The 22844-nt window shown below is 45.0% G+C and overlaps 1 protein-coding gene across 5 annotated transcripts in view; it reads left to right on the forward strand.

Annotated features, from left to right (window-relative positions):
* Positions 1-8824: 8824 nt before the first annotated feature.
* The window catches only part of LAS1L (LAS1 like ribosome biogenesis factor), a 49919-nt gene continuing 35899 nt past the window's right edge, over positions 8825-22844 (forward strand). For 2 of the 5 annotated variants that reach the window (XR_014543689.1, XM_083595996.1), the window contains exons 1-6: positions 8890-9043; positions 9935-10140; positions 12667-12792; positions 13968-14037; positions 14239-14320; positions 16756-16944. Coding sequence is in view for 4 of the 5 variants with exons in the window: in XM_083595996.1 (XP_083452122.1) it covers positions 9959-10140; positions 12667-12792; positions 13968-14037; positions 14239-14320; positions 16756-16944 (649 nt within the window). In the remaining variant the exon portion in view is untranslated. Of the gene's footprint in view, positions 9460-9909; positions 10141-12666; positions 12793-13967; positions 14038-14238; positions 14321-16755; positions 16945-22844 lie in introns of all 5 variants that reach the window. The other 3 variants (XM_083595997.1, XM_083595998.1, XM_083595999.1) reach the window with 3 other exon arrangements.

Raw genomic sequence — 22844 nt, forward strand, 5'->3', positions numbered from 1 at the left:
GCTGCCTGCTACTATGGATCAGACCCCCCCCCATCAGTAATTTGTTTTGTTTTGCCTTCAGTTGCTTGGTTTGGTCCATTATTATTATTATTATTATTATTATTATTATTATTATTATTATTATTATTATTACTTTGGTGGACGAGTGCAGAGGAGACCGAATATGCCAGCACCCATGAGGAAGGCCTGAGCTCTCAAGGATGCTGCCTCAGTAATGGCTCCAACTTCTGGATGCAGCAGTAACCATCCCCATCCTTATATATATATTTTTAAAAATAATCCTCCCTATTGTTGGTTTTTGTATTTTTAACCATTTTCCCTCTTTTCTTCCATTTCTTGGGGGGGGGGAATCCTCTTCTTCTTTTAACTATATCTCCCCTTCTCCTCCTACTCCACTTTAACTGACATCTCTTATTTATCACTCTCCATTTTCATTTTCTACATTCATTTTCATTTTTATTACCATTATTAAATATTTCAATACACCTTTTATCTTATTACTACTATTCCCCTCCCCAGCCCACCTACAAATGTGTCACAGAAAATGTGTCCCCTTTTTGCTCATCAAAATATCGCAAACCTATTTAATGCTAAATCATAATTTACTGCTACATCCAAATGAGGCCATTGCCTGCTACTCACAGTTTTTGTAAGTGCTTGTTTTTAAATTAAAAAAAATAAAATCTGGAATTTTTATTTGTCTTTTTTAAAAAACAAAAAACAAGCACTATTGATGAGTGTTTCTTAACTGAAGGGTGTTAACCTATTAGTTAGCTCACTTTGCATCCACATAGCCAATAAATGTTGAGCTTGTTCAGAAAGGAGAAATCGTGGGAGGAAAAAGAAAGATCCTTCCAGCAACTAAGGCTGAGAACCTGGCCTAGAAATGAAAGCTCTTTGGTGTGTTTTGCTTCTCCATTGCTGATTCACACCACTCCATTGCTGAAATTTGCTGTGACGGCCAGGATTGCTCATGGAACTTATTAAATCATCATTCAGCGAGGGGCCTGGCATTTCAATCAGATGGGAGGATGGCTGCATTTTGTGTAACTCAAGAACAACAGAATGGACTACAATGCTACAATTCAAACACAATGACAGCCATACTGGAAATGTGTCTGCATAACGAATTCCAAAGAGGCAGGCTATGTGAGTGGGTTGCAGAATAAACAACAGAGAACAACGGCTAAGAAATTTTGTTATGACACAAGCTTCTACAGGGCTAGTTCACTTTGTCATATGCAGGCTTATGCCATAATGTTTATGTTAAGATATGTTAAGATGCCACAAAGCTCTTGTTTTTGTTATGTGGTGGAGGCTCCATGTGGTGGTATAATGCTTGAAAACGTCTCATTGGGCAGATTGTCAAATGTGCACAGGGACATAGGAAGCTTCTGAGTCAAGCCATTGATCCACCTTGCCCAGTATTGTCTGTACCACGCTGATGACCCTGAGACACTGTTGGGCTACAATTCCCATCAGCCCTAGCCAGCATGGCCAATGGTCAGGAATGTTGGGATTTCTTTTCATTCTGAAAAGTAGGATGCCTTCAAAGATAGGTTTGTCCAATGCAAAGAGAGGCATATGGCCAACATACTTGCCCAGCACAAACCCCTGCATATTTCCTGAATTACCGTATTTTTCGCTCTATAAGACGCACTTTCCCCCTCCTAAAAAGGAAGGGGAAATGTGTGTGCGTCTTATGGAGCGAACGCAGGCTGCGCAGCTTTCGCTGAAGCCAGGAAAGCAAGAGGGATCGGTGAGCACCGATCCCTCTTGCTCTCCTGGCTTCAGGGATAGCTGCCCGAAGCCTCCTGAGCGCAGCAGGAACCTCCCTCTCTGCGCAGCGCCCCTTCAGCGAAGCGGGAGGAGAAATGGAGCCCCTTCCATTTCTCCTCCTGCTTTGCTGGAGAGGTGCTGCACAGAGAGGGAAAGAATTTTTTTTTTCTTGTTCTCCTCTAAAACTAGGAGTCTTATGGTCGGGTGCGCCTTATAGAGCGAAAAATACGGTATGTCCCACTAATAGGACTTGCTCTATACTCTCTGTATTTAAGGTCAGCTGTCAATATTTTGCCGGGGGGATTCAAGGGAATACTGAAGATTTTGATTTGTGTATTTAAAATGTATTAAAGTTCTCTGTCATCCTAACACAACAAATTCACTTTTTAAAAACCATGACTAATTGTAGTTAGGAAAGTGACAGGGAAATTCTCTGAAAGTGTGGATGATAGAATCAGAGAATTGTAGAGTTGGACCCCTCCAATGCAGGAATATGTTGCTGTCCCATACAGGGATCGAACCTGCAACCTTGGAGTCATTGGATGAATGAATAACAGGAAGATGTATAAACACAGCACAAACAAATCAGGCTGAATGCTCACTGTCATATAACCTCCTGACAAACAAATCGGAACACGTGATCAATAAAACCAGGCATACTCTGCATTAAGCTTTATGCACGCAAATAATAATAATAATCATTTGCATTTACACACCACCTTTTCTCCAAGGAGCTCATGGTTTGCCACCATGTAGAGATTGCAGTCCCAATCTCTGACCCAGGGTGAAGGGACTGAGAACATTACATCTGCCCAACTCCAGCAGCAGCACCTCAAAGGACCAGAAAATCGACTGCTAAATGCAGTTTTTATGGTTTAATTTGATTATGAACAAGCTGGAGGCTAGAATTTTTAGGAAGGAGCTTTTGATCATCCTTAATTGGCCTTGGCTAATGCTGGCAGCAAACGACATTCACCCCCAAGGAACCTGTGTGCTGCTGTCATTGTCTCCAAAGAGTCAGAAGGAAAAAGGGATTCTGCTACAGAGGAGCCTCCTCCTTTGTCCTCCCCACATGTCTAATGTGTTACCTACAAAAAGCTGAAGGATGCTTACAGACTAATTAATTTGTTAGGAGGCCTTTTTCAATTTTGCAGCCTCTTGGGCTTGTAAAAGAAAAAAAAAACTTTCCCTGGCTGGCAAATAAATATTAGCTGTAATCTCTCTCACAGAGCCGCGCCTGCCTAAATCAGATTTAAAGACAAATTTAATTTAATTTAATTGTACTGAACTATCTTCTGAGCCCACCTTTTGGGACACTCTCTGACACTGGTGATCAAGTGTTCCTGCTTTCGAAACGTGCACAATAACAGGTTGAAGTCATGCAGCCCTCTCTGACCAAAAGGATAATAAACAATTGCTGCCAGCAGAGCAAAGATCCCTCTGCAGCAGAGTGGCATGCAGTTATGAAAGTCTCTCAGAGTTCTGCATCCCCTGGATTGCTAGTACTGTGAAAGAAATTATGTGGTTTTCTGGTGAAAGGGTCGGGGGAGGGGGACAGTGTTAATGTACATGCTTTGCATGTGAAAGTTTCTAGGTTCAATTCCTTGCCTCTCCAGTTAGAACACATGTGGGAAACCTTTTTCAGTCTGCAGGCTGCATGGCACAACCATCTAAGGGCCACTTGTCAGCAATGGTTGGGGCCTGAAGCAAAAGTGGGGAGGAGGAACAGACATGACTTTTACCTTTGAAAGGAAAAAGTCAGGGATGGGGATAAAATTTGTCACCACATCTTCGCCAGCCTACCCAGGGTGGGTTATGACAATTCAAAATTCAATCTTTGTTCAAAGTATTTTCATTAACAACAAGAGGCAAATACAGTGGTACCTCTGGATGCGAATGGGATCCGTTCTGCAGCCCCGTTCGCATCCTTAAGCGAACACAACCCACATCTGCGCGTGCTGCGATTCGCCACGTCCGCGCATGACGTCATTTTGAGTGTCTGCGCATGAGGCGAAACCCGAAAGTAACGTGTTCCATTACTTCCGGGTCGCCGCGGAGCATAACCTGAAAATGCTCAACCTGAAGCATATTTAACCCGAGGTATGACTGTACAGAAAAAATAAATAAAAGATTGGTTTTTAAAAACAAAGATTAGTTGTCACAATTGTCAATAAAGAAATGTAGAATGCAGCTGTGATTTACTAAGCTAATAATAAAACATACTGAGAGGGAAAGGATGTGTTGTCTGTAATTACCGAAGGGTTCCATGGTCTCAGTCCATTTCAAAGAAATAAACAACACTGGGCTGTAATAAATTAGGACACTTGTATAGATCTGTGGTACCTGACATTCCTGAGTCGCTGTGTTTGTATATAAAAAAATAAAATGAGATCAAATGGCAAAGAAGGGATCTTGAACACTTATGCCCCTGGGCACTTTTGCTTATGCAAGATCTTTTCAAGAAGGGCCAAGCCTTGGAATAGCAAAAATCAAGATTATTGAGATCAAAAGCCTTCCAGAACTTGGCAGTTGTGGCCTGGGCCCCTGTCAAAAGATGCCATACCATTCCTTGTTATTCAGGTCTCGATCCGAATTTACAAACAAATTTAAAAGAGCCAGACAAGGGAAGGGATGGCTTGTTTGTCTTGCTAAAACTCAGTATTAAAAACAGTTAAAACAAATTGCAGTCACAGGATGGGTCGTGAAAACACAAATCTATGCTGACAAAGACAGGTTAAAGATCTGTGTCTTCAGCATACCTCAAAAACTATATAATGCAGGTGCCAGATTTAGCTCTTTGGGGAGGGATTTATACATCCATAGAGCTGCCAGAGAATGCCCTCTACTGGGCTGCTAATATCCCACCTTCTGAGAGCAGATAAAAATGACTACTGGGGTGGGGGGCACTTTCTGCTATTTATGTATGAACGTAACACAAGCTTAGTTTACAGTGAATTGCACTTTATTATTGATGAGGCCTCGGAACCTGCACAGAGTAGAAATTAAAGTCCTCCAGCCAGGCCACACCTGTGAGTTAACTCTCCAGGAGTTGGGCTCCTCGGTCATAGCTGATTCTCTTAAAACAAGGGCACATGCCAGATACAGTGGAACCTCGGGTTAAGTACTTAATTCGTTCCAGAGATCTGTTCTTAACCTGAAACTGTTCTTAACCTGAGGTACCACTTTAGCTAATGGGGCCTCCCGCTGCCGCCGTGCCGCCAGAGCACAATTTCTGTTCTCATCCTGAAGCAAAGTTTTTAACCCGAGGTACTATTTCTGGGTTAGTGGAGTCTGTAACCTGAAGCGTCTGTAACCTGAAGTGTATGTAACCCGAGGTACCACTGTATTTAGTTGGCAATGCATTCATTACAGGGAGGTGGAAACATTTGTTTGTTTGTTTTGTTGTAAGTTTGGGGGATTAGACTGCATGATGTCTGAGTCCCTTATAATTCTTGAGGTCCTGAACTTGACAAGGGTTAAAAATCTAATGCGAGGATTCAATTGTTGAGGAAGCCAGGCCAGCTTCTTGGTGAGTCAAATCTGTAGGGTTCTTAGTATAACAAAGGAAGTGGTTGGATGGCCATTTGTTATGGATGCTTTAGCTGATATTTCTGCATTGCAGGGGGTTGGACTAGACGACTCTTGAGGTCCCTTCCAACTCTATAATTATGATTCTATGACCCCCAAGAATCCTGTGAACAATAGTTCAGAGCTCACAGGTCTCAGCACCCTACAACTCTTTCTAGGATTCTTTTTTGGGGGGAGGAAGAGGGGTAGAATGTTTTAAATGTGCTTTAAATACATAGTGTGAATGCAGCCTTTATGTAAATCTGCTGCTGTACATCCTTCCTTGGTTCCTGCCCTGCTATGCTCAATCCCTTTAGTGAGGCACAAAGGGAATAAACTGGAAATGCTTTTTGCAGGCTTCTAGTTTACTACTAATCTCATTATGCCTGATCAAAAAACTAATGGAAGACACCCAAGGGCATCATGGTTTTTAATAGTAGGTATTTAAACAAGATGCTGTCTTTATAGTATACACTTGTGCATTTCAGCTTTTCCTTCATTATGCGGTGGGATGGACAGGTTTTTTTTTTGCCACACTTCCAGGAACACTTTCTTAATAAAATGTGTGAGACCAGGCAGGGCAGAGGGCCATGAATATGGTTGGTCTGCAACATGGAACATATCAAGTGATGAAATTTCCCTGGTTGTACTGGTGGTTAATAGTGATCTTTTGCCTACTTAGCCCTTCCCCACCTGCTTCCCACTTGCATATCACACACACACCCTTGAGCCCGGCTTCGGCTGGGGAGGGCGGGATATAAATAATAATAATAATAATAATAATTATTATTATTATTATTATTATTATTATTATTATTTTCCCCACTACACAGTATTCCTGTCCACTATTTCTCCCATGCAAAATATTCCTTAGTGCTGCTTTGGAGAAGTTTTTGAGTCCTGCAAGGTCACTGTTTCCTCCTCCTCCTGTTGCTGCTGCTGCTTGGAACCATGCTACTGGAGGTCTAAAGTCAGAGTGGGCAAACACATTAATTTATTTTCAGGGAGAAGCAAGGAGCTGGGGAACTGACTTTGAACTCTAAAGAAATTTCAATGGGTTGGTTGGAGGTGTGAGGTACATTGGTCCAAGATGCCTAGGTTTGATTGTTAATTGGTCATTTCCTCCCTTTTCTGAGGCTGTGACCTAAAAAGGGGCAATACCAGAAACGACCAGGTAGAAGAGCACTGTACTTGCTAAATTCCATAATATACGGTTGCATTAGTATTTTCCTTCACGCTGATATTAGTAACATTCAGCCTCTACTTCAGTGCTTATACGACATCTGAACTATGCCTTTAGGTTGGGGAAAGGTGGAGGGGGTGGGATGTTCAGTTTACAATTATTCTTTTCAATTTATTTTAAAGCAGCTGAACTGCCTTTTTTTTTTTTAAGGAAAGCACTGCAGGGCTGTTGTGCAGCAATAGGGCCAGGAATGGCATGGAAGAGACTCTTCTGAGTAACATCTCTTCTCTACACCCATGTCTCATAGATGGTTCAGGAGGATACCATGGTTAAAGGTATCAAAAACCATTGAGAAATTTCGTTACAGCTACAGGATCATATTCTCCCTCTCCCAATAGTTGTCATTTACCAGGGTGACCAAAGCAGATTGAATCCAGATTGAAATGTGTCTACATATTGTTTTCTCCAGGAACACCTGCAGTTGTTTCACAATGGCTCCCTAAATTCCTTGTCCCAAAAGGTGGTATCTATGACAGAGCAGTAGTTGTTAAATGCCATCTGGTCCAGGGTGGGTTTTCCCCCCAGGAGTAGTTGAACTATCACCTCCTTCTATGTGAGCAACATCACTCCCTCATGAAGGGCAAGGGTGCAAATGACACGTTGTTGGGTACGTATTCACAAGCACCCTGCCACCATCATCAGGCTACAAAAGCTGAAACTGATCCCACAAAACATAGCTTGATGGAGTGCTTGAAACCTATATTGGGAATACATCAATCACAGCATTTAGCTCACTATGGAGATGAATAAACCTTGCCCTCAAAGTGCCTAGCAAGCACCTCACAGAAGTGTCCTGGGCCCACTCCACTGATATAGGTGCCTACAGCCTGCTGACCACCCTGAAAAACTCCACCAGCTGATTTCTTGATGATGACTTGGAAGCAATGGAGTAGGCCCGCTTTGTGTTTTCACAGTCACAGAGTAGGCATGATTGCCTGTGTTTGGATATCTTTGCGGTGGGACTTCCACCACCTATGCTCTGTCATCCTGCCTGCCTGCTTCATCTCATTTATACTCTGCGGTGTATCAGGGGAACTGAATGTGCTCCACAGTAGCAGAGAAACCACTCAGGAGCGATCATTTCCATGTCCCTCTGAATCTCGCTGTTTCATAGCGAGACAGGGGCCTTGGTAGGATTGCCAGTCCTAACTGTTGTAAAATTCCTTAGAGAGTACTGGAGTCTGTAAGCATGGCATGTTTAAAGATGCATCTTCAGCATAGGAGAAGCTGAGCCAGAGTAAGCAACAGCTGAACAGGAAGAGTCAGCAGTTTTTTTATGCACTTTCAAATTCTGAGGGGACATTTACCCAGACCTGCCATCACCCAGCGACCTTCATGGCCAAGTACAGTACGTCGCCTGCTTGGTCCCAACAGGCAGAGTTCCAAAGTGTAGGTGCTGCCACACTAAACAATCTTGAGTGCTTGGTCTCAAAAGGCATTTGGGGGATTCATTTGTATAAAGCAGGTTTCAGTCTTATCAATCAGGGAAATTACTGCCAGGTTATAGTGTGGGCAGGGCTGAGAAGGGGCTGTTGAAAACAATGGAGGGGTTCAGGGATCTGTTGTAGCAACAGCAGTTGCAGTAGATCCCCTGCCATGACTTCCTCACAAATAATAGCTGAAGGGGAGACATTGGAATCTGGATCTCATTTTTGTGTGAAAAGTTTTGTGTGTGGGGTTGTCCTTTCATCAAAAACTTTTGCTGAAAGTTTAACAGGGCTGTGAGAGGCAGTTTGGCCTAGTGGTTGGGCCTGGAGGAGACCAGGGTTCCCTATTCCCACTCAGCTACTGCCTCTCGGCCAGAGGTATTACAGGGTTGTCGTGGGGATATAAATAGGGAACGGGGAGAGCCAGGTACACCAGCCTGGATGAAAAAATGGATGAAGCCTAAATAAACTCGTAAGATGCTTATATCTCTTACCCACCTGAGTCACCTCTCAGTACTGACGCCTTTCACGCGAGCATGGCATGTTTGTGCGCTTGCGCCCCCGCCTGAGGAAAACATAGAGGCTTCCGCCCAACCGCAGCTTCCCTTAAGACCCTGGAATCTCGCGCCGTTGCTATGGGCAACCGTCACTTCCGCCCAGGTGATGACAGGCAACCACAAACACCAAGCCTGGAAAGCCCCGGAAGCTCAGCCACCGGGGACAGTCTTGCCGCAGCTATGTCTATGCCTTCTCCCTCATATCCGCTTCCGTGTCGCAGGGGGCGCCGCGCACCCAGTCAGATTGCTCCCTCGCTTCCTTCGCCCCGCCCCTGCCGCTGTAATTGGTCTTGCTTTGTCTCCCGCTCGTTTTCTTTTCCCCTCGGTCGGCTTACTCTCTTCTTGACTTTGGAGGGGCTGGGGAGTCTCGCTCCTCCTCAGCAGGTCCCCTCGGCGCAGGATATAAGTGTGTGTGGCGGATCTGCTCAGCATAAGGTGGACGTGGGGGACGGGATCGGCGGGCGGGTGGAGTGGTTACAGGCGCCTCACACACCCCCTTCCCAAATAGGGCGCAGAGAACGGCGGTGGGGACCTAAGTGGTGGTTTTGCATCGTATGTGTATACGGAACACCTCTCTACACGGCTATCGCCACACAGTGTGTGCGTGTGTGTTGTATGTACGTCAGTAAATACAGTATATGAATGTATTCGTAGGAATTATTGTTCCATGTGCTGGCGGCGGCCTTACAGTAGTTCAGCTCAATACAACATAGAATCACATAAATACTACTAAATATAGTGATCCTAATTTATAAACTTTATGTGTGTTAGTGTATATGTTTAAGTGTATACATCTGAAATATTGTGTATTTTGTGTGATGTATGTATAATGTGAAGGTATGAATTGCTACTGAGTAAATGCAGCAAAAGCAGCAGAGACTTGAGTGTAAGTGTGCGTGCGCATGCAAAACTGTTAGTAATTGTCATCAGTGTATGATTTTAGTGATTAACAGGATCTTACCTGGATCCAGAGCTGTATGAATATTTAAAAGTGTCTTTTTATATTTATATATGCATCACACAAAGAGGTGTGTTTATTTATGTGTGTATGGTTAGATAGATAAATGGATATAGGATCGCCACAGAAATGCAGGAAAACAGCATCAAGTATAGGCTAAAGAATTTGATTGTGTTAAAGGTGCTTCAAGATGTTCTTTGGCTTACCCTGCAACAGAGCAGCACAGCTGCCTACTGGAAGTTGAGTAAATGCCAGTTTTGTCCATGCTGACCTTTGAACTTGTGTGGGATGTAGGGACAGCACTTGTCAGCTTGAGAACGCATATGAGACATTGACTTTGGGGTGTTTCAGCTCACAAAGATTTTGTTTTATCCTTAGATCTGATAGTGTTGGATCTGTGGAGGTTGTTGAAGAGTGTAGCTGCAGCATGGCTAGTGGTCCCAGTAGCACAACCCCAGGATGGAAGCAGATGTCTTGGCGGAAGAGGCCACAGAGTGTCGTGGCTTGGGAGAGCAAAGCTGAATGGGACCAAGTGATGGTGGGCCTATACTGTGGGGACCGTGAGATACAACAGGATGCATTGGACCGAATATCTGCTTGGAAAAGCAGGTAAGAGGGAATGTGAACAGGTTATAGAGGCAGCAAGCAGTGTGGGGAGGTACCTGAAGTGCAAGGGAAGGGTGGCAGGGGATAAGGTGAGTCAGACTCTATCCCACCCAGAGCTTTCCAAACTTCACATGTTGGTGACACACTTTTTAGACATGCATAATTCTGTGACACAGTAATTCGGCAAACTGAAGGTTAAACTATCCCCTTTCAGTCCCGGGAGAAGTGCGAGGAGTATTCACATGGCACATCTACACACTGCAACTGACACACTAACGTGTCGTGACACACAGTTTGGAAAGCTCTGCTCTTTCCTATGATTGCTAGGGGTGAAGACCTCTGTCCACTCCTCCTCTGCTTAGCAGCGCCTATTCTTTTCTCAGTCCCAAGCTCTTGGCTTTTCTCTTGAATTTAGATCAGTGGTTCTCAAACTTTTTTCTCTGGGCCACACTTTCAGAATAAAAATGTGCTTGCACCTCACTAAATTTTTTATTGATAAGAAATGCATTGGAAAACAAAAACAAACAGCTCCCATCAATGCTTGCTTTATAACATAGAACATGAATACCGTATTTTTCGCTCTATGGGACGCACTATTTCCCCTCCAAAAATGAAGGGGAAATGTGTGTGCTTCCTATGGGGTGAATGCAGGCTTCAGGAAGCTATCCGCAAGCCTTGGGAGCCTGGCGCGACTTCCCTCGGGCTCCCAGGGCTTGCGGATGGCAGCCTGCAGGCTTTTCAGGGAGGTGGGGAAATTCCCCCACCTCCCAGAAAGGCCAGGAGAAGCCGCACAGCCCCTTTAAAGAGCATGCGGCTTCTGCTGGTTTTGCGGGAGGTGGGGGAATCCTCCCACCTCCCAGAAAAGCCAGGAGAAGCCACGCGTTCTTTAAAGGGGTTGCGCGGCTTCTGCAGGCATTTGGGAGAGGTGAGGGAATCCCACCACCTCCCAGAAAAGCCAGGAGAAGCCATGCAGCCCTTTTAAAGAGCGCACGGCTTCCGCCGGTTTTGCGGGAGGTGGGGGAATTCTGGCTTGGGAACAGCCTTGTTAGCCTCTGCAGGACAGCGGGGTGAAGGCACCCCACTGCCCTGCAGAGGCTTTTCCCGCAGCCGTCCCCAAGCTAAAAGAGCGAGACAGAGCCCTTCCTCTCGCTGCTCTGGCTTGGGAACAGCCTTACTTTGTGCACAGCCCTGCAGCTCTGCCCTGCAGAGGCTTTGCGCACAGCCGTCCCCAACCTAGAAGAGCAAGACGGAGCCCTCCGTCTCGCTGTTCTGGCTTGGGAACAGCTTTGCTAGCCTCTGCAGGACAGCGGGGTGAAGGCACCCCGCTGCCCTGCAGAGGCTTTGTGCGCATCCGTCCGCAAGCTAGAAGAGCGAGACGGAGCACTCCGTCTCGCTTTTCTGGCTTGGGAACATCCTTCCTTTGCGCGCAGCCATCCCCAAGCTAGAAGAGCCAATAGAAGCCACGCAGCCCCTTTAAAGAGTGCGCGGCCTCTGCAGGAGGTGGGGAATACTCCCAGAGTTTGTCGGGGCTGGTGGGGGAAGGCTTGCGGATAGCAGCCTGTTCTGGGGTCGGGGGAACCTCGGGCTTCCCCCGCCCCAGCCCCGCGTGGGGGGGGGGAATAAAAATTTTTTCTCTATCCCCCCCCCAAAAAAAACCCCTAGGTGCGTCCTATGGGCCGGTGCGTCCTATAGGGCGAAAAATACGGTACTTTATAATATGATCATGGGACATCCAGAAAATATAAAACAATGCAGCTACATAAGAAACATGAATCATTCTCGAAATATAATATAAATGAGCTTCTTACATATGTATCTTAAGTACAGACTCAGTAAGAGATGTGAGTTTGCTTTTGTTGAGTAATCTCATTTATATTAGGTCTAATTTGATAGAAACAACACAAAGAAGACTATCTTTTCTGATCTTTCACCTTTGTTGAAAATCCCTGTTCACAAGAATTAAGTTGTGGAGAACTGTAGAAGAATAGCCAATGCTCTTGAAGAGAGGCATGGGTTCTGCTTCTGGTTGCATATTAAAAAAAAAATTTTTTTGATACTATACTGCACTGAAATGTTTAAATGTTTCTTTGAATGTTCTTGAATCTTCCTGCCACATGTACCTTCCGCTGCTGCCACACCCTTTGAGAACCACTGATCTAGATCAAGGGTGGGGAATTTATGGCACTCCAGATGTTGCTGGACTACAACTCATGTCATCCCTTGGCCACGCTGGCTGATAGGATTTGGAATTCAACATTTGCATGACCACAAGTTCCCTACTCCTGATCTAGATCCTGGTCAATTTCACACAGTACCTATCTTTGGCAATTCCAGATGAAAAAAATGGCATACTTAAATAATGTTATTTGTGTGCCACTTTTCCACAGTTCAAGGAGTTCACAGGTCTCCTTGAGGAAGGGGTTTTCTTAAACTCAGAGTTTGAAAACTTCTCTAGGAGGTAGGTATATGCTTTTTGTCTTCAGAATGGAGACAATCCTGACCTCACTGTGTTTCACTCTTTAAACCTAGGTATGGGCATAGGATGCCATTAGCTGTGGAGTGCACTGCGGATCTGATTCGTTGTAAACTCCTAGATGCCTCTGGTGTTCTGAAATCCCATGAACTGGTCCTTACGTATGGTCTAGCTCTTGTGAGGTAAGAACAGGTAGACAGAGGAAGGAAGATTGAAGGGCTGGAAAGGGTGTTTGTGCTAGTCAGTAATTCTACACCCCTAGTGCTAAACAGGGAGAGATTAGGCTTTCTTTGTAGAAAGCTGTCATACCATTATATCATTTTCAGTATATATATCATTCATAATTGCAGTATATGTTAGAATTCCAACCGTTAAGTTCTTGGGTGTTGTCTCCAGCTCAGGTTTACCCACAACTGAAATTCTGTTTTGATTTCAGTTAAGGTGAATAAAGGTTTAGTAACTGAGTTGGCACATAGGAACCAACAGGTTCAGTTCTAGCTTTAATACAGCCATTCAATTAGATTTAAATAATAAAAGCAAAACCAGACAATCCAAGATGATTGATTTAAGGCATTTCACATTTTTAGAACTGCAGATTAGAAAAAAAAATAAAGTGTAAGCTTCCCAATTCATTTAGATTAAATAATCTTTTTGGCAGCTGACACTGTTTGGGGCAAAAAATAAATAAAAAATGTCACCCACAACTTCCTCTTATGCTAGCGCATATGAAGCTGCTCTATAGGCAACAAACCTGTTTGCATCATCCAGCAGCCATCAAATTTTGGAATTATATGACTGGTCTTCTATAAAATTCTGAAATAAATAGAGCAATATGTTCCTAGGTGAATTGTATAAAGGGTAATGCACAATGCCTTTGATTCAGTCTGATCCTCATATATGAAGATGGCCCTTTATTCGTCTATTAAGAATTTACCAGTCAGATATTCTGCGGCTGTAATTTGAAATCAAACTTAAGTATTTAAGTCATGTTTTGATTAGTGTTGTGGGGCAGAGCAAGCTGATAGGTCTAAAAGAATTTTGAGTATGTAATAAATTTGAAATGTTAATTTTAATCTTACAGTCAGAAACATGTACATTGTGCTCATGCTGATTAAATCTGATGATACCCTTTAGTGTACGACATCAGATATTATTGACTTAACTTTTATTTATTTATTTATTGTGGATTCACATTCAGTGGAAATTTTCAAACAGCAGTTCAGGTTCAGTTCAGGAAAACAAAATAAAGCTTTATTCCAGTTTTATATTTTGACTGCATTCCTGGAAACATTTTTTTTCAGACAAATGTATCATGAAAAACTGGAATCAGTTGGGTAATTTTTTCTTTCATGTGCAGGTTTGTGAACCTCATCACAGAGCGGAAGCAGAAAACGGTCATCATTCCACTGAGACGCCTAGCAAAAGAGGTAGGAAGGTTCCAGAGAATTAAGTCTCTGCAGGCTACAGACATTACACACACACACACACACACACACACACACACACACACACACAGAGGCAGGCAGTTGGATAATGATGACACAGATAGTATTCATCTCCAGCAAATGTGAGGGAGGTCTTACCCCTTGCCCCTGTGATGTTAATGGCCATTTGGTGCTCTTTTATAGCTAAACATCCCAGTCTGGATTGTGAACCTTCGTCATGATTTGACCCATGGCAACCTACCTCACCTGGATGCTTGCCAAAAAGGTGAGTGCAGTTTTATATAGTGCTATCTGTGCCCATTGTGTGGGAGAACGGGCGAGACTCTAGAGGCTCCCACCTGGAGAAATGGAAGCAGGGGTAAATGGGAAGAATAGGTGACAAGGCGATTTACAAATAATTAAAATCAATTTAAAACTGAAAACAACAAATACATTTAAAATGATTCTGAACCTGTAACAAGTAAAGACTCATGGTAAAGATCCATTTATGCAGCTGGGGAAGCCTGTGGGAACAAAAATATCTTCAGTTGCTTCCAGAAAGTGCAGATAGTGGGTGCATATCATATCTCAGCAGGAACCACTGTTCCACATAACAGAAGCAGCCACACTAAAAGCCCTGCACTGAATTACTACAGAGTGGGCTTCTGAGATCTTTGGAACTTTCAAGAAAGACTCTCCCATAGATTACAGCCATCTACTGGGTATAAAAGGGGGTATAGTTATGTGTACTTAGGCTTAGCTGGAATACAGTACGAGGGTAAGTGGGGGGGGCGGGTTTGCTAAAGGCTTCATGGAAGAGGTGTTTTGAGGAAGGGTTAGAATAGAGGTATTCTGGAAAGGTATTTCCAGGCAGAAGGGGTAGTAAGAGACAAAGGTCGGCATCCTTTAAGGGAGCAGAAGGTCTGCAGGTGATAGAGATGGACTATCAGTCTCGCTGACAATCTATGTGCAGTACGATTGCGTGTTACATGCAATTAACTTTCACAATTTCAACCTGACACATGTGAAGGCAGACAGGTTGAAATTGTACAAGGCAAATCAAGCAAGACATAAGAGTTACCTGGCATAGAAAAAGCTTTTAAGCTCTCTGCCTTGGGGGCCAAGGCCTGCTCAGCATGCTGGCTCTGGGATACTCTTTTGTGAGATCTTACAGACCATTACTAGCCTTCCAGAGCTAGCCCACTGGTTGGGCATCCCCTCCACTCCATGCAAACTATGGAGCTTTAAACTTCTTTTGTTTGGAGTAAAGGTAAAGGGACCCCTGACGGTTAGGTGCAGTCAAGGATGACTCGGGGGTTGCTGCGCTCATCTCGCTCTACAGGAGGAGCCGGCGTTTGTCCGCAGACAGATTCTGGGTCATGTGGCCAGCATGACTAAGCCACTTCTAGCAAACCAGAGCAGCGCACGGAAACGCCGTTTACCTTCCCGCCAGAGCGGTACCTATTTATCTACTTGAACTTGACATGCTTTCGAACTGCTAGCTTGGCAGGACCTTCTGATCAGCAAGCCCTAGGCTCTGTCGTTTAGACCACAGTGCCACCCATGTCCCTGCTTGGATTACCTGGCATGAAAAGAGCCTGTCTGCCTTGCTTTCTGGGCATGACTCACTCAGCATGTAGCTCCAGGAGTACTGGAGATACATGTGGAACCATTACAAGTCTCGTGCTTTTGAGGACCTGTTTGATCAGAGATAACATTGGGACAAAAGAGACATTTAACTCTAATTACACCTTCACCTACTGATCTTCAGCCCCAGTGGGTTGCTCTGCCTCACCAAATGCCAAACCGCTAAGTGCAGTACTTTATTTTTTCCAGCAGGTGGTGCTGTGCATTTAGGGCTTGGTAAATGCTTTCACCAATAGAAAAACTGGATGGTCTGAAGATCTGGACAGATAGAGTGTTCATTTGTAGGGGGACAGAAGGCAGTACAGTGGTACCTCGGGTTACATACGCTTCAGGTTACATACGCTTCAGGTTACAGACTCCACTAACCCAGAAATAGTGCTTCAGGTTAAGAACTTAGCTTCAGGATAAGAACAGAAATCGTGCTCCAGCGGCGCAGCGACAGCAGGAGGCCCCATTAGCTAAAGTGGTACCTCAGGTTAAGAACAGTTTCAGGTTAAAAACGGACCTCCGGAACAAATTAAGTACTTAACCCGAGGTACCACTGTAGAGCATCACTCTGTAGATGGAAGAGAGGAAGTGCTAGCCTGTCTTTTTGCTCCAGCGGAGCCCCATGCTGGGCAAAAATTTGTTCCTGTCCAACTGTATGATTCTAATTCTACATAGTACCTTCCCTCCATAGACAAGTCTAAGAACAAGCTCATCCAGGTTGTGATCCACCAAGCTAGTTACAGTCATTATTTTACATTGTAGAGCACCATAAGTCCACTGGTATGAAGGTGGTATATGGATGTATTAAGCAAATAAACCATGTGAAGAATCATATTCTAGAAAGAACAAGAATGTATTTTCTTGGTGCCTAAAAGTTGACAGTGTTGGCACCAGGTGAACCTCCTTTGAGAGAGCTTTCCATAACAGAGGGGCAGCCACTGAAAAGACATGCACTCTTCTTGCTGCCCTCTGCACATGTTTCCTTGTATGGAGCAGTTATGAGAAATTACTTGTAAATCTTTCACTTGACCAGGCTGCCTTTGTTTTACTATCCTCTCTATACTGTATATGTTTTGTCACCTCCAGGCTGTGATGTTGTCCTGGAATGGCTCCGGCAAACATATTGGAGCCGCCAGTTGGCCAATAACCTAGTAAGAGGATATGAAGAGGATGAGGATGAGGAATCACCACTAGCAGGTACCGGGTTCATCAGCAGTATAACGGAGCCTGAAAAATTGGAGTCCCTCGACTGTCAGGGAAATGTGATGTTTCAAGGTGAGTATAGTCACCATGTGGATACACACTGCCACCCAATTACAGCTATGCTAAAATCCTGGATTTCTGCATTGTTTTCTTGAGGCAGGAAGCTGGGGACAGAGAGAAGAAAAAAGGAGCTAGAGGTCAATGGTATGAACCTAGTAACAACTCTGCATCTGTGAGAGAAGTTTAGGCATGGAATTGTCAATTCAAATGGAAATTGGGGAGATGAAACTAGGCACCTTGGGCCCCTAAGAAGCTTATAATACTCTGAAGGGTTGGGGAGGTGTTGCCATTAAATTTAAAGAACTTATTCTCCAGTGTTTTACCCTTTCCTTTTTTTTTATAAAATATTTATTGAGATTTTACAAAAAACAAAGGTTTACAGAATAAAAAGAAAACATATAAAAAGAAAGAGATAAAAAAGAAAAAAAAAACATACAAAAATACATAAAAAAGAAAAAAGAAAAGTAAAAATCCAAAATGCAAAAAACGAATAAATAAAAAAAATTAAAAACAAATCCATTTTTTTGTATCTTTAAACTCGTTAGCTTGTTTCCTTGACCTCCTCACACCTCCCCTTTTTGTATTCCCATTTACATAATCAAATCAACAAATCCTTACCCTCTTTAATTTATCTTAACTCTATATCTTAACCTATTATAACTCTATATTTTCATCCATTATCAATCCATTTTTGCATATTCTTATTCACTTCGTTGCTAATGCCACTTGTTTTCAATCCAACATCATTTTAACATTCATTAATTTTACAGTGTTTCTGCAGATAGTCTTTAAATTTCTTCCAATCTTCTTCCACCAACTCTTCTCCCAGGTCTCAGATTCTGCCAGTCATATCCGCCAATTCCATATAGTCCATCACCTTCATCTGCCACTCTTCCAGGGTGGGTAAATCTTGTGTTTTCCAATACTTTGCAATAAGTATTCTTGCTGCTGTTGTTGCATACATGAAGAAAGTTCTATCCTTCTTTGGCACCAATTGGCCGACTGTGCCCAGGAGAAAGGCCTCTGGTTTCTTCAGAAAGGTATATTTAAATACCTTTTTCATTTCATTATAGATAATCTCCCAGAAAGCCTTAATCTTTGGGCACGTCCACCAAAGGTGAAAGAATGTACCTTCATTTTCTTTACATTTCCAACATTTGTTATCGGGCAAATGATATATTTTTGCAAGCTTGACTGGTGTCATGTACCACCTGTATATCATTTTCATAATATTCTCTCTTAAGGCATTACATGCCGTAAATTTCATACCGGTGGTCCACAACTGTTCCCAGTCAGCAAACATAATGTTGTGTCCAACATCTTGTGCCCATTTAATCATAGCAGATTTAACCATTTCATCCTGCGTATTCCATTTTAACAGTATCTTAGTTTTGGGATCTAACAGTTCTGTTTCCAATTTTGATTTTTCCACCTGGAAGCCAATTTTTTTCAGTGTTTTACCCTTTCCTCCCCCACCTCACCCAACCTTCATCTATATGGCAATTAAGCTTTCATTCTCAATGAGCTCAATGTGAGCCCCAAATAGTGCTACGTGGCTCCTGGTCATCCCTGAGCAGGAACACTCATTTTGAAATACAGATCCCCCTTTGTGTTAATTAAAGCCAGTAGGTAACTACTCGACTAATTAGAGTTTATCGAGCTGTTGATATTATAAGCAGAATAATTAGGCTGGGAAATAATAACATCAATGCCATCAATGGAGGCTAGTATAAGGGTCGGGATTGCTACTGTTGAGGGGCAAGGAAGGTGTGGCAGTGGGAACAGATTTTATAGGCGAAGGGGATTGAGATACGGCTACACTCGTACCCCTTCCGATCTGCGCCCTATCCCGAGGGACGAGGGTAGGGTGAGCAAGGATTACTCACCTCCATCACTGGTGCTGTGCAATGCCAGGTCTATAGGCAACAAAACCTGCAAGATTTCTTTACCTCGTAGGGGGCCGACCTGGCTTGTGTGACAGAGACCAGAAGGGGAAACAGTTACCTTACAAGAGGTGGTGCCCCCGGGTTTCTCCGTCCTCCACCAGTCGTGGACTGTGGGCCGGGGGGGGGGGGAAGGGTGGCATTATTAATCCGGGAAGATTGTTCCTTCAGGGCTTTGCCATCACCAGTGATCCCTGGCATTGAATGTGTTGGCCTAGTGTGGGGTTCTGAGGAGAGCTTGGCTGTCTGGCTGGTGTACCGGCCACCTAGCGCACCAGCAGCCACCCTGTCAGGCCTACTGGAGGCAGTGGCTGACTGGGCCTTGGAGTTCCCTAACCTATTGATATTGGGGGACTTCAACATCCATGCTGATGCCACTCCCTCCTCACAGGCTCTCGACCTGGTGTCTTCCATGGCGACACTACGGCTCTCTCAGTTTGTTTCGGGCTCCACACATCAAGCAGGCCACACACTGGATTTGATTTTTGGTGCAGGTATAGATGTGATCATGTCCCCTTCGATGAAGGTGCCATGGTCTGATCACTACGCTCTGAAAGCCAGGATTGACTTTCCACCCCCACCCTGCTTAGTTGGCAAGCCGATTTGGGCTCGCCCGCGGAGGCTGATGGACCCTGATAGATTCCGTCAAGCCTTGTGGGACCTTGCTCCCTCTGGCGACTCACTGACTGAGCTTGTTGAGGACTGGAATACCCAGCTCTTGGAGGCCATCAATGAGATTGCACCTAAGTGCCCTCTGCGACCCCGCAGAAACCGGGCTCCCTGGTTTACCGAGGAGCTCCGGAAAATGAAGCGGGACCTCAGATGGCTAGAGCGAGTATGGCAGGGTGCCCACGACAGAGCCTCAAGAACATCTTATAGGGTTTTTATGAAAAAAACCTTAGCGGTGAAGGCCGCTAAGAAGTCTTCTCAGCCTCCATTGCATCCGCTAGCTCTCGCCCGGCGCAATTATTTAGTATAATTAGGTCTTTAACGTCCCTGGAGGGACAGCCAAATTGAAATAACAATTTGACACATAACTGTGAGTCATTTGTGGGCTTTTTTGCGGAGAAGGTTCTGTTGCTCCGCCGTGACCTCCCTGCCAATTTGGATACAATAACAGAACTGGAGGCCCCTCAACCGTCCTCGGGTCCAGTATTGGACCACTTTGACCGGATATCCCCAGCCGATGTGGACAGACTCCTCCGAGCGGGAAAGCCCACCACCTGTCCTCTTGACCTGTGCCCGTCCTGGCTGATTAGAGCGTGTCCAGACGAGGTGTGGGGGCCCATAAGGGGATATCATCAATTTGTCCCTTGGCACCGGGACATTCCCAGGGGAATTGAAGGAGGCAGTGGTGTGCCCGCTCTTAAAGAAAACATCATTAGATCCTTTAGATCTATCCAATTACCACCTAGTTTTGAATCTTCGGTTTCTGGGTGATTGAGAGAGCAGTTGCTGAACAGCTTGATGGGTTCCTGGATGAAACATTGGCTCTGGATCCATTCCAGTCCGGCTTCCGCTCTGGTCATGGGACCGAGACGGCTCTGGTTGCCCTAACAGATGATCTCCGCAGGCAGCTGAATTGAGACGGGTCGGGGCTGCTGATTCTTTTAGACCTGTCAGCAGCCTTCAACATGGTCGATCACGAACTCCTGGACCACCGCCTCGCCAACGTGGGGATCCAGGGCACAGTCCTTCAATGGCTGCACTCGTTTCTCTCTGGTCAGGGACAGAGGGTGGCGCTGGGGGGGGGGGACTGTCGTTGCGCCACTCCTTGGTGTGTGGAGTGCCGCAGGGTGTGATACTCTCCCCGATGCTTTTCAACATCTTTATGCGCCCCCTAGCCCAGCTTGTCCAGAATTTTGGGTTGGGCTGGGCTGTCATCAGTATGCTGATGACACCCAACTCTATCTGTTGATGGATGGCCATCCTGACTCTGCCCCAGACACACTGATCAGATGTTTGGAAGCTGTGGCTGAATTGTTACGTGGGAGCCGGTTGAAGTTAAATCCTTTGAAGACAGAGGTCCTTTGGCTGGTTTGGGACAATATGGGATTGGGCGGACAACTCCCATCTCTTGTGGGGGCGCAATTAGTGCCAGCACTGTCGGTTAAGAGTTTGGGTGTAATCTTCGACACCTCCCTTTCCAGGGAGGTGCAGATTGCAGCTATAACAAAGGCGGCATTTTTTCATCTCCGCCAAGCTAAGCAGTTGGCTCCTTACCTTTCTCACCCTGACCTAGCCACTGTGATCCATGTGATGGTCACCTCCGGACCATCTCACTCTACGTGGGGCTGCCCTTGAGACATTTTGGAGGTCCCGGGCCACTGAGAGGTTAGGCTGGCCTCAACCAGAGCCAGGGCTTTTTCGGCTGTAGCCCCGATCTGGTGGAACACTCTGTCACAAGAGACTAGGGCCCTGCAGGACTTGACATCTTTCCGCAGGGCCTGCAAGACAGGGCCAGCAAGCTGTTCCACCAGGCCTTTGGCCAAGGCACAGTTTGACCCCCTCCTTTGGCGATCCTCGTAGAACTCTGGCACAGTGGTTGCCATTTGATTTTGAATTGATTTTAGAATATTGATTTTAGAATGCTGTGTTACTTTTATTGCTGTTAGCCGCTCTGAGCCTGACGTCGGCTGGGGAGGGCGGGATATAAATAAAATTTTATTATTAACCCTTCAAAAAAAACCACAACCCCACAAAATATTTCTTATGTGTGTGCAGTTTTCTTTGCACGATGGCAGAGGTTACACCGAATATTCCATCTTTTAGGGCTACTGTGGGGAAGCCTTCAACCCACAGAGCCTAATCAGGCCCACTGGGCCTCCCCATTTGGCTCTCCAAGCTGTTTTGGCCAAGCCATACCCAACTGCCCCACAGTGGACATCTAGTCCACAGGTAAAAAAGATCCTGCTTGCTGCTGAAAGTGGGGTTTGCAGGCACCAGCTGTGCCTTAACCTGATCTGATAATCTCTACAGCACTCGTAAAGGCACAGGGCTTTGCCATAGTTGGCAATAAGCTGATTTTCAGCACCTTAAAAGCACTGTGTTTGCCTGCATGGCTCAATTCAAAGCACATAGGGAAAGGAAAACGTTCACCTTAAGCTGTTGTGAGATCAGATTATTGTCTTGTTGCTAGCCCCACTTGCTTGATAGGTTTGGTCTGCGGGAGTTGGTGGGGGTAAGAATATGGCCCACTAGTCACCTTCAGTTCTTCACCCCTGCATTGAGTCATGCCGAAGCACTGAAATCCTGGGGTTGGGGCTTGCTGGAGATGAGGGTGTGGAAAGCATATTAGATGTTAGTTCACCATTTTTACCCTCATTGTACATGCCTTCATGCCTACTAGCTGCAGGGCTTTTTGGCATCCCTGCCTGAGAAAGGCTTCAGCTTCAGAAGTAAGTCTCAACAAAAAGCAGCCATGCAGTACAGGTGACCTGCCTTGGTAGGAATTTAAGTAACTTTGGGGCCTAAATGGACCCTAAGTGTATGAAGTGGTGCTGATGTGAAGAGGATGATACAGTCATTCCTGCAATGCAGTGTATTACCCAGATCAGCCTTCACCAGTCTGGTGCTTGAGTGCCCTCTACCTGTTTTGGGCTACAACTCCCATCAGTCCCAGTTAGTATGGCCATAGGCAAGGGCTGACCTAGATGATGCCCAGTGCTTCTCATTTACTTCTGAGGAAATGTCACCACATCAAGAGCAGGCCACTACCCATCCATCAGGTATAAGGAACCACCCACTACCACTGCCTCAGTCATATCTGAATTGAGCTTCAGTTTATCAGCTCACATAAAACCATAGAATTGTAGAGTTGGAAGGGGCCTCAAGGGTAATTTCGCGGGGGGTTGGACTAGATGACCCTCAGGGGTCTTATGATGGAAAGAGTTCTTATGATGGAAATAATATCTAGTTATTTGTTAAATTAGCATCTTGCTGTTTGAAGAAATGGTGCTCATGGTATTT

This window comes from Podarcis filfolensis (assembly GCF_964270895.1).
Source record: "Podarcis filfolensis genome assembly, chromosome: Z".
Classification (NCBI taxonomy): Eukaryota; Metazoa; Chordata; class Lepidosauria; order Squamata; family Lacertidae; genus Podarcis; species Podarcis filfolensis.